This window comes from Sinocyclocheilus anshuiensis, unplaced genomic scaffold (genome assembly GCF_001515605.1).
Source record: "Sinocyclocheilus anshuiensis isolate Anshui unplaced genomic scaffold, SAMN03320099.WGS_v1.1 scaffold785, whole genome shotgun sequence".
Classification (NCBI taxonomy): domain Eukaryota; kingdom Metazoa; phylum Chordata; class Actinopteri; order Cypriniformes; family Cyprinidae; genus Sinocyclocheilus; species Sinocyclocheilus anshuiensis.
The window spans coordinates 495,229-507,095 of record NW_015536502.1 but is presented as its reverse complement, the minus strand read 5'-3'; the positions used below and the strand labels follow the sequence as shown (position 1 = coordinate 507,095).

Here is an 11,867-nt window from a genome sequence, read left to right as displayed (position 1 = left end):
TCTTATATGACACTGATATACCCACCCAACCACTCCACTCGACCTCCCAGTAACAGCGTCCACACACACTCTCTCTACACAACACCTGAGGAAAACCATCAAATCTGTCTGGATGATCTGGATACAGCTGTTCTTCACGATTGTATTCAATCACTCTGTTCTCTTCAGACAGTACCAGGTTTTTATTCACTGTATTTGGATCCAAAGTGAGCTGACGGCAATCTGATGAAGATAAAACACATTATCTGCATATATCAAGTAGTACATGGCTTTCAAACATAAAAAAAATAAAACACCAGAGGTTTATTACATTTAGGGTCACAAAATCTGCCTCACTGTTATCAACATTATAACATGTTGGTGTGTCTGTGAGTGTTTGGAGCTGACCAGCAGAAATGATAGTTAGTCAAATATTTTTGGATTGAAAAGGCAATTCACATTTCTATTTATTTTCCTTTCTTTTTAGCAGCTCTATCACAAGCTGCCAAAGGTTAGTTTTAATTAACATGTCTCTGCCAAAACAGAACCTAGCAGTGAGTGATTAACAGAAGTGACCAGACATTCAACTAACCCAGTAATTAAACTGGTTATTGTGATTATTCCTGCTTTGGGTTAAAAAATTTGACTAAATTAACAGTATAAATGTATCTCGTGTAAATCAAGAGTGTTGTGTGGAGTTCAGCACAGTTCAGTCTGATTGACGAAATGTAATAAGAATTAAAGTCTGTCTCTTTATGTACATGTACTCTAATAGAGACTTACATTTGAGGAATTCCTCGCGGGTCTCAGGTTCAGAGATGGGAATGATGTTGATGTTTCTCACTATGGAAACCAACAGACACGTTATAGTAAATATTGTCAAATAATATAAATTAATTGTAATTATAAAACATTTTTTATTTACGTATACATTCTTTCTTCTTGATATCATATATGTCAGGAAAAGTAAAGCTTACCTCTACCAGATAACATTTCTATCTCCTCTGCAGAAATGCTCGTTTCTCTCTCAGATGAGACACAGATTTTTCAACATCATCAAAAGATGGAATAGAACTAACAGTGATGCTGGGTGAGTTTGTAGATCCAGGAGGAACAGAGAGAGACTGGAAACTCTACACAGACACAAAGACACAAGAGAAACACCAGCTAAAGACAAATACATTTGATAGAAACACAATCTCTGTAAAACATACTCGTCCCTTCCTGAAGATCACTCTCCTGTTTGTCAGATCTCTGTTACCTGGAGGAAATGGATGTGATTGTCTGTGTGAAAGTTGCTCTAGCTCAGCGTCTCTCCACAGATCTTCAATCTCCTGCTCCAGTTGCTCCAGTTTTCCTTCAGCTTGACTCACTGCAGCCTTTTCCTGATCTCTGATCAGCTGTGTCACCTCAGAGCAGCTTCTCTCAATGGAGCGGATCAGCTCAGTAAAGATCCTCTCACTGTCCTCCACTGCTGCCTGTGCAGAGCGCTGTTAGGACACAGAGAGAGAAGCATTAGAATCAGTCCATTCACTCAGCTCTTACTGCTACCTCACACAGCCTGTTCCCCACAGTGGGCTTCAGTGGGACTGAAAGAGCTCCAGCACTGGCTCCTCACTGACTGACTGGAGGAGAGTCCTAACAGAGTCTGAAACAGCTCTTCAGCAGCCAGCAGTTGTTCTTCTGCTCAAAACTCACCTTGTGAGACTCTACAGCCTCTCTCAGCTCCTCAAGCTCCTTCTGTCTCTCCTGGATTTTCTGCTGGAATCTTCTCTGGGTGTCATCCACGTGTTTCTGTTAGACCACAGAAATATAATGTGAAAAATCAGTCCTCTGTACAATTAGGCGGATCTTAGTCAGATTAAGTTGCCATTTACTCAGAAGTATGGCTACACAAGACAGGAGAATTATTAACATGTTCTGATACTATTTAATCATAAACAAAAAAATATAGAGTATCTTCCTGAATAGAGGCTCACTATAAAAGTTTATCATTAAATGAAGTTTCAAACGTAGGTTCGGGAGGAGCCTAATCATTCAGTCCTGTCAATGATCATCACGAGCCTATATAAGCAGCACTCATCTCGCAGTCCCAGCGACAATTCTTCAAGCATCCCTCCACCTATTTCTGATATTCTCCCTCTATGTAGTACTGCAATAGGGTGGTTGAACTCGGAGCTCAAACTGAGCCTCGGGTTCGAGCCTCCGTTGAGGACAGCAAGCCAAGTTTTTTTTTATTTTTTATTAGCCATCAGCACTGGATGGGCATACGAACTCGTGAAACAGAAGAGGACAAATTTCACTCCTACTTTTCTCTGTCTTCTCAGAATGAGATGAATCGTACTTGTGACAACACCATGATAACATAAAGCCATCAATTCAACCAAATTATTTAAAACCTTAGGCTACTGCACAGGATAGCTTCTTATCATGTATAAATTACTTTAATTTTGTCAATAGCGTAGGCTATAAAATATATGATAAAATGCATTTATTTCTGTATGATACAGTTCATACCTGTTTCTCAGTCCTCTCTGCAGCAGCTGATACAGTGTTGTGGTTTTTGTGTTCATCCACCATACACATAAAACGTCTCAGGTTACTTGTGTAACCATGGTTCCCTGAGTAGGGAACGAGACACTGCGTCCTCTAGGGGTCGCTATGGGGAACGCCTCGTCGTGACCCGTGTCTGAAGCATACATTGTTATACTTTAGTCGCACCGGTAGTGACATCATGGCTGTCGCCGTCCAACGAGTTCGTGTTTTTTCAATGTATGCTTCAGACACGGGTCACGACGAGGCGTTCCCCATAGCGACCCCTAGAGGACGCAGTTCGAAGTTCCCATGAAAGGGAACATATACAGCACTGGTCTATAAACCAGACAGCTTTTTAGCTTTTGATGGCTTTATATTTTCTCCCAGTACAGATGTCACACTCCACATCTCCAGATCCAGCGAAACATTGAGCAGGACGAGCAGCTTGGAGTTTTGTCTTCTTGAGTTTCTCCAGCACTTCAGCCAGCATGGTGTTTTTACCCAAAACAGGTCTTGGAGTGAAGGTCTGTCTGCACTGAGGGCAGCTGTAGAGTCCCTTCTGATCATCCTGATCCGAGCAGCCTGTAATACAGCTCATACAGTAACTGTGTCCACAGGGAATGGCCACTGGATCCTTCAGTAGATCCAGACAGATTGAACAGCTGAACTGATCCTGAGCCAAAGAAACACTGGATTCTGCCATTTTACAGGGTGTAGGTACAAATAAACACAGATACATTGAACTGTTACACTCCCTGGTTTCCTGGTTTTGTGTTAAGAGATACGTGTGCGTCTGTACGCGTGACACATCTGTAGTATCTGGAAACTGTTCACAATAAAAAGGTCCACAAGTTCAGCAACTGTGAAAAATATAAAGCAATACTCAACGTCTAGATGGCGCTCTAACACTGTTTTTCATGTCAGTGTAGTCAAGTCAAGTCAAGTCACCTTTATTTATATAGCGCTTTTAACCATACTGATTGTGTCAAAGCAACTGTACAGCATTAATTAGGAAAATATTGTGTCAATAATGCAAAATGATAATAGTGAACACTCAATTTGTGTAGTGTCTAGTGATTGGCAGTTCATGCAGTAACTGTGTCCACAGGGAATTGTCACTGGATCCTTCAGTAGATCCAGACAGATTGAACAGCTGAACTGATCCTGAGCCAAAGAAACACTGGATTCTGCCATTTTACAGGGTGTAGGTACAAATAAACACAGATACATTGAACTGTTACACTCCCTGGTTTCCTGGTTTTGTGTTAAGAGATACGTGTGCGTCTGTACGCGTGACACATCTGTAGTATCTGGAAACTGTTCACAATAAAAAGGTCCACAAGTTCAGCAACTGTGAAAAATATAAAGCAATACTCAACGTCTAGATGGCGCTCTAACACTGTTTTTCATGTCAGTGTAGTCAAGTCAAGTCAAGTCACCTTTATTTATATAGCGCTTTTAACCATACTGATTGTGTCAAAGCAACTGTACAGCATTAATTAGGAAAATATTGTGTCAATAATGCAAAATGATAATAGTGAACACTCAATTTGTGTAGTGTCTAGTGATTGGTAGGCTACCTAAACTCGTTTTTAATAACGATTTAAATAAATAAATAAATAAATAACAATGTTAGTTTTCTAAATTAATATTTGTCTAGAAAACCAATTGACGACAATTTAAGCAAACGCTTTTAAATGAAACTTTTTTAAAGAAACAAAACAAAAATAGAAGAGCATCTCCTTTACACGTACTCTTACGTAAGTTCACTTTTAGTATAGTTGCAGTACAAACTAAACATTTTGATGTAAACTAGTTGTGTACTCAAAGTTTACTACTGTTATACTTAAAGTATACTTAAAAGTATACTTTTATATACTAGAAAGTGGGCCAATTTAGTCCCAAGGAGTATTGAAATAGTACACTTACAAGTATACTACTAGTACACTGATATTTGTATACTTACTACATAAAGTATACTTAAAAATATACTTGAACTTTACTTAAGTATACTTGCTAAAATAAACTTGAAGTATACTACTTTTTGGTAAGGGAAGTAGCAAAAATAGAAGAGCATCTCCTTTACACGTAGGCTAAGTAAGTCAAATTTGAACAAGAAAAGCATCTCATTAAACTTGTTTGGGAAAAGATGACTTGTCTGAAAGAGTGGACTTGTGTGGTGGTTTCCAGGGGTGTGAGTGTGATTCCAGGCCGGGCAGGGGAGGTTTGCGAGCTTGTGGTGGGGGGCAGACAGCTGTCCGGTCTCGCGCGGCGCAGTTTTCATATATGGTCACGTAATCATGGCAACCTTGACATACCCGTTCTAAAAACAGACCAGACGTGGAGGAAGGTGACGAAGCGTTTTGTACGCGTCCCACACGGGTAGACAGTATGACAACTGCATTTCTTTTGTAAGAAAATAAAAATAAACAGACCAACACACACCAGAGTGTGTTTGACGAGTGCGTGCGCTTCGCGTGATGAGAGTGGGTTTGGATCCTTGGTGCCCAAGAACGCGCGAGACCATGGAGAGTTTGGAGAGGCAGCTGATATGCCCTATTTGCCTTGAGATCTTCACCAAGCCGGTGGTGATCTTACCGTGCCAGCACAACCTCTGCCGTAAATGTGCCAATGACATCTTTCAGGTACCGCCAGTAGGCCTATACAAAACTTAAAGTTAACATCTATTTTTGGAGCATGGTATTTTATAACACTATATTAAAAAAAAAAACATCTTAAGAAGCTGGTATGAACATTTGGTATGTTACTGGTTCAAGATTGTCTTGTGCTTGGAATGGCTTGGAACAGCTATTAACCAGTGTAGACTACCTAATGCTTTCTAACATGTTCCAAAAGTACCCGTTTAAGCTTGATTTTCTTGTGGTGCTTTTAAAATCAGCAGCTGTACTGCTGTATAATGATGACAACTTATTATTTATAATACATATTTGTGTGTACAATTGGAGAAGTTGGTGAAGCTATGGGTGGATTTCATTCTTCCACTGAGACCAGACTTAATATGGAATTTTTAATAGCTAGAAATAAGATTGGAGGGGTACATTTTAAGTTTAAAGAATCTAACAGTTTAAAGAGTCATAAAAATATCAGGACTGGGAAAGAGATTACAAATATAACATCCTCAGGTTCTTTGTGTATGGGTTTGTTACTAAGCTAGACAAAATGCTTTAATAAATAATAAGTGCACAACTGTAATAGTAATATACAAAAAAAGACTATTATTGTTACAGCCACTATTTTTTTAATCATCATAATTGATATATTTTTTATGCTCAATATTTTATAATTGCAACATTATTGATAAAGTAATATTTCTTCTGTCAGTGTATTAAGATGTTGTTTTATTTGTATTTAATGCGTAATAATGTATATTCCACTCGCTTGTAAGGAACATTTAAATGTATTTGTATGCGTTTTAGGCCTCAAACCCCTACCTGCCCACACGAGGAGGTTCTACATTGGGCTCTGGTGGCCGGTTCCGCTGCCCATCCTGTAGGCATGAAGTGGTTCTGGATAGGCATGGGGTGTATGGCCTGCAGAGGAACCTGCTGGTGGAGAACATCATAGATATGTACAAACAGGAATCCAGCGGGTACTTTTACTATAACCGGCTTCATATCCTCTTCTCCAATCGTTTATGCTGTATAATCATTCTATTCTATTCTATTCAAGCACGTTGTCAGTTTGTGTGTGTGTTGGGCTATATTTATAGGCCAATGTGACAGCAGCTATTTCAGACACACTTTCTGTGTTTATCAGTTGCCCCAACACACACATGCTTGGAAACACATCAACATGAACAACAGCAGTTACTTTCTTTCACTTCACTTCACTTTTTGTTTTTTTTTGTTGAAGATTCATATTCTATACTCTATACACTTATGTACAACATTTTAAACACTAGTATGTGTAAATAAAGGCAATTTAAGTAAAATCTCTTTGATTCTCTGTCAGCAGCAGTAAGCCTGAGCCAGAACTGAAGAACGATGTGTTGATGTGTGAGGAGCATCCGGATGAGAAGATTAATATATACTGTGTGACCTGCTCTATTCCCACTTGTTCGCTATGTAAAGTCTTTGGGAGTCATCAGTCCTGTCAGGTTGCTCCACTCAAATCTGTCTACGAGACCCAGAAAGTGAGACTGCTTTAAATCTATCTTTCTGCTTTCCTCTCCCTGCACCTCTGTATTTAGTCTTCATGATGATTGATCAGTTTATATTTATGTGATTGTGTGCGCAGACCGAGTTGTCTGATGGTGTTGCTGTGTTGGTTGGCAACAATGACAGAATTCAGGGCGTCATCAGTCAGCTAGAGGAAAGCTGCAGCGCAGTGGAGGTCAGTGTGTGTGTGTGTTATCAACAGCAATTACTTTTTTTTTTTACCATGCCGTCAACGTTTAGTTATTTCTTACATTATGGTCCTTGTAATGATGTCAGTGCATGTGTGTAGGAGAACAGTCGTAGGCAGAAGTCTCGTGTATGTGAGTGGTTTGATCGTCTGTATGCTCTTCTGGAAGAGCGCAGAGGAGAACTCACACTGAAGATCACCGCAGAACAGCAGGAGAAACTTGACTACATCAGTGGCCTACAGTGCAAGTACATGCACACACACACATAAATGCACACAACACATTTATCTGCTTCACTCAAAGTTTTTTAATGTCCTTAACAGCATGTTTTCTTTATTTTTCCATAATAAGTATGTTTATGCAGGTTTTACACACTCTGCTAATCACAGCAATCACCTGTGCAGGTACAGAGAGCACCTGGATAACACAGCTAAATTAGTGGAGACAGGATTTCAGACGATGGAGGAATCTGAGATGGCCATCTTCTTGCAGGTCTGCCAAGTTCTTTATTGTAGTCTTGCATGTTTTTCTTTAACAAAAACACTTAAAGTAAAATAATATGTTGTGTATTAGAAAAGAAAGCATGCTTTTCCTAAGCAATGGATTGTTTTTAATCTACATGTCTCTCTAACAGAATACGAAGCCTCTACTACAAAAGTAAGATTCAAATAATAATTTTACTGATTATAACTTTTTTTTTTAATTGTACACTTCATCCTTCTGATGCCATCTTATTCATTCTGTCTTCTTCATCTCAGGATAGCAGAAGGCAGGAATGTGTCTCATTTAGAAAAGGTGGAACGTGGATATGAAAATATGGATCATTTCACTGCAAACTTCAGCCCTGAACGAAGAACAATACTCAGCATGGACTTTACCAAGGGTAAATTAACTCTAATCCTAACCTTGTTTTTTTTTTTTTAATCTGTTCCTTTATATAATATCTTTCTCTCTGTTATTGTAGATGGTGATGAAAATGAAGAGGATGAGGATGAGGAAGAATTAGCAGGTACTGTTAGTCCAGAGACTCAGACATCTTCATTGGCTACACCCGCCCCGGCCCAGCAGAGACAAACCCCTGTACCGACATCTCCACCAATGGCAGCTGACTCCTCCCAGATGTCATCAAAACCAAGTCAATCAGTGAACATCAACCCAGCAGAGAACACGCCCTTATTTACGCCCACTCTAGACACAAGTCACAACTCTTCCACAGACGCACCTGCTCAGGTAAGATTCTGTCTCCCTTACTCTCATCCATATTTGTGGTGCCTTGGAATTGTGATCATTTAATACAATTTTTTAGGATTGGTCAGTAAATGTTTTTAATTTCGGTTGGTGAAAGACTCAGAAAAACATTTGAGGACATATAGGGATCACAAAGAGTGGCTGTTGTATTGGGATCAGCTTATATTTAGCTGAACACAATCTCATGGCAATTTGTAAACATTTGATGTTTTGTCGAATTGGTGTTGGTTGCTAATTAGTATGATCTCATTCCTACATTTTTGGATGTTCTGGACACATCCTAGTGAGTTAGTGGTGGACCTTCATGCTCACTTTTTTTTTCTAAAAATCATATAGTACAAGACCACTGACTATTGTATAAGACAGTATAAGACCACTGTATTTAAAATTAGTCAAGTTATACTTTTTGTAAAACTAAAACTTTTATCATTTGTCAAAATGTTGACAAATTCAGTGAATTACATTGCAAAATTATAATTTTTTCCTGCATAAGTTTTCTTACAGAATTCAACATGTTGAAAATATAAAATGTTAGCCATGTCAGATGTAGGACATTCATGAAATCTCTGAGACGTATTGAAAGATTTTACTTTTTCAAAATTACCAATTTTTACATAGTTTATATGGTTCTTTATTTATTTATAATGTGACCCAGTCTCTCTAAACTAAAGAGAAATTGAGATTTAAAAAAAAATGCAACTGCCTGCCTGGAAAGAGTTCAACAATCTTTTCTACAAATTATATTCAAATTAAAATGTTGAACATTGATTCATGTCTTTTGCCCACATTAATGGCCACAATATGTGTAAGAGTTTTCAGGAGTGTCACAATATCATTATCATAAAATGCTTTGGTAAATTCATTTACTTATATAATCAGAAACCAGAAAGAACTGAGTAATAACTGAAAGTGTCCTCAGAAATACAACTAAACAGAATTAAAGAACAATACAAACACTGTCCATCCGGAGGCTGCCCATCATTAAAATGGGATTTAAAGAGGTCATATGATGCTGCTAAAGTTGGCAACAATGACAGAATTCAGGGCGTCATCAGTCAGCTAGAGGAAAGCTGCAGCGCAGTGGAGGTCAGTGTGTGTGTGTGTTATCAACAGCAATTACTTTTTTTTTTTACCATGCCGTCAACGTTTAGTTATTTCTTACATTATGGTCCTTGTAATGATGTCAGTGCATGTGTGTAGGAGAACAGTCGTAGGCAGAAGTCTCGTGTATGTGAGTGGTTTGATCGTCTGTATGCTCTTCTGGAAGAGCGCAGAGGAGAACTCACACTGAAGATCACCGCAGAACAGCAGGAGAAACTTGACTACATCGGTGGCCTACAGTGCAAGTACATGCACACACACACATAAATGCACACAACACATTTATCTGCTTCACTCAAAGTTTTTTAATGTCCTTAACAGCATGTTTTCTTTATTTTTCCATAATAAGTATGTTTATGCAGGTTTTACACACTCTGCTAATCACAGCAATCACCTGTGCAGGTACAGAGAGCACCTGGATAACACAGCTAAATTAGTGGAGACAGGATTTCAGACGATGGAGGAATCTGAGATGGCCATCTTCTTGCAGGTCTGCCAAGTTCTTTATTGTAGTCTTGCATGTTTTTCTTTAACAAAAACACTTAAAGTAAAATAATATGTTGTGTATTAGAAAAGAAAGCATGCTTTTCCTAAGCAATGGATTGTTTTTAATCTACATGTCTCTCTAACAGAATACGAAGCCTCTACTACAAAAGTAAGATTCAAATAATAATTTTACTGATTATAACTTTTTTTTTTAATTGTACACTTCATCCTTCTGATGCCATCTTATTCATTCTGTCTTCTTCATCTCAGGATAGCAGAAGGCAGGAATGTGTCTCATTTAGAAAAGGTGGAACGTGGATATGAAAATATGGATCATTTCACTGCAAACTTCAGCCCTGAACGAAGAACAATACTCAGCATGGACTTTACCAAGGGTAAATTAACTCTAATCCTAACCTTGTTTTTTTTTTTTTAATCTGTTCCTTTATATAATATCTTTCTCTCTGTTATTGTAGATGGTGATGAAAATGAAGAGGATGAGGATGAGGAAGAATTAGCAGGTACTGTTAGTCCAGAGACTCAGACATCTTCATTGGCTACACCCGCCCCGGCCCAGCAGAGACAAACCCCTGTACCGACATCTCCACCAATGGCAGCTGACTCCTCCCAGATGTCATCAAAACCAAGTCAATCAGTGAACATCAACCCAGCAGAGAACACGCCCTTATTTACGCCCACTCTAGACACAAGTCACAACTCTTCCACAGACGCACCTGCTCAGGTAAGATTCTGTCTCCCTTACTCTCATCCATATTTGTGGTGCCTTGGAATTGTGATCATTTAATACAATTTTTTAGGATTGGTCAGTAAATGTTTTTAATTTCGGTTGGTGAAAGACTCAGAAAAACATTTGAGGACATATAGGGATCACAAAGAGTGGCTGTTGTATTGGGATCAGCTTATATTTAGCTGAACACAATCTCATGGCAATTTGTAAACATTTGATGTTTTGTCGAATTGGTGTTGGTTGCTAATTAGTATGATCTCATTCCTACATTTTTGGATGTTCTGGACACATCCTAGTGAGTTAGTGGTGGACCTTCATGCTTATACTTTTTTTCTAAAAACCAGACAGTACAAGACCACGGACACCAAAATATGGACACTTTTGTAGTTTATTGTCCTTTGTTTTATATTATGGGACTTAAAATTTGTCAAGTTATACTTTTTGTAAAACAAAGTAGAACATGTGCTGACAAATTCAGTTAATTATATTGCAGAAATATACATTTCTACTGCACAAGTTTTCTTACAGTGTTGAAAATGTTGAAAATATAAAATGTTAGCCATGTCAGATGTAGGACATTCATGAAATCTCTGAGACGATTTTACTTTTTTTACTTTTTCAAAATTACCAATTTTTACATAGTTTATATGGTTCTTTATTTATTTATAATGTGACCCAGTCTCTCTAAACTAAAGAGAAATTGAGATTTAAAAAAAAATGCAACTGCCTGCCTGGAAAGAGTTCAACAATCTTTTCTACAAATTATATTCAAATTAAAATGTTGAACATTGATTCATGTCTTTTGCCCACATTAATGGCCACAATATGTGTAAGAGTTTTCAGGAGTGTCACAATATCATTAATGCTTTATGCTTTGGTAAATTCATTTACTTATATAATCAGAAACCAGAAAGAACTGAGTAATAACTTCCTCAGAAATCAGAAATACAACTAAACAGAATTAAAGAACAATACAAACACTGTCCATCCGGAGGCTGCCCATCATTAAAATGGGATTTAAAGAGGTCATATGATGCTGCTAAAAAGAACATTATGTTGTGTATTTGGTGTAATGAAATGTGTTTATGCAGTTTAAAGTAAAAAAAACACATTATTTTCCACATACTGTACATTATTGGCTCATCGGTCTGAAAAAGCGAGGTGTGCTCTGATTGGCCAGCTATCCAGTGCGTTATGATTGCCTGAATTATACCTCAAGCGTGTGACGGAAATATTATGCCCCTTACCATACTGTGATGCAGTGTCTCGGCGCGACGAGACAAAAACGTTAAAACCCATTACAAACGAGGCATTTGTAGCATCCAGTGGGAACATAATTACGGATTATAATGAGTTATACTGTCTTTTTACGCGTTGCGTTGCATCGCGCCGCGTAAACATAAA

General features: G+C 38.2%; 1 protein-coding gene and 1 pseudogene across 2 annotated transcripts in view; one reads left to right on the top strand and one right to left on the bottom strand.

Moving 5' to 3' along the window:
• Nucleotides 1-3,217, bottom strand: part of LOC107690269 (E3 ubiquitin/ISG15 ligase TRIM25-like) — a 6,973-nt pseudogene extending 3,756 nt beyond the window's left edge.
• A 1,560-nt stretch (nt 3,218-4,777) lies between these two features.
• LOC107690157 (E3 ubiquitin-protein ligase TRIM63-like) overlaps nt 4,778-11,867 on the top strand; it is an 8,459-nt gene continuing 1,369 nt past the window's right edge. Inside the window, exons 1-10 of one of the 2 annotated variants that reach the window (XM_016488401.1) lie at nt 4,778-5,159; nt 5,952-6,124; nt 6,487-6,667; nt 6,772-6,825; nt 9,173-9,214; nt 9,329-9,474; nt 9,632-9,719; nt 9,862-9,884; nt 9,986-10,110; nt 10,192-10,457. In XM_016488401.1, the coding sequence (XP_016343887.1) occupies nt 4,995-5,159; nt 5,952-6,124; nt 6,487-6,667; nt 6,772-6,825; nt 9,173-9,214; nt 9,329-9,474; nt 9,632-9,719; nt 9,862-9,884; nt 9,986-10,110; nt 10,192-10,457 (1,263 nt within the window). In that variant the 5' untranslated portion in view covers nt 4,778-4,994. The remainder of the gene's footprint in view (nt 5,160-5,951; nt 6,125-6,486; nt 6,668-6,771; nt 6,826-9,172; nt 9,215-9,328; nt 9,475-9,631; nt 9,720-9,861; nt 9,885-9,985; nt 10,111-10,191; nt 10,458-11,867) is intronic. The other variant, XM_016488409.1, reaches the window with a different exon arrangement.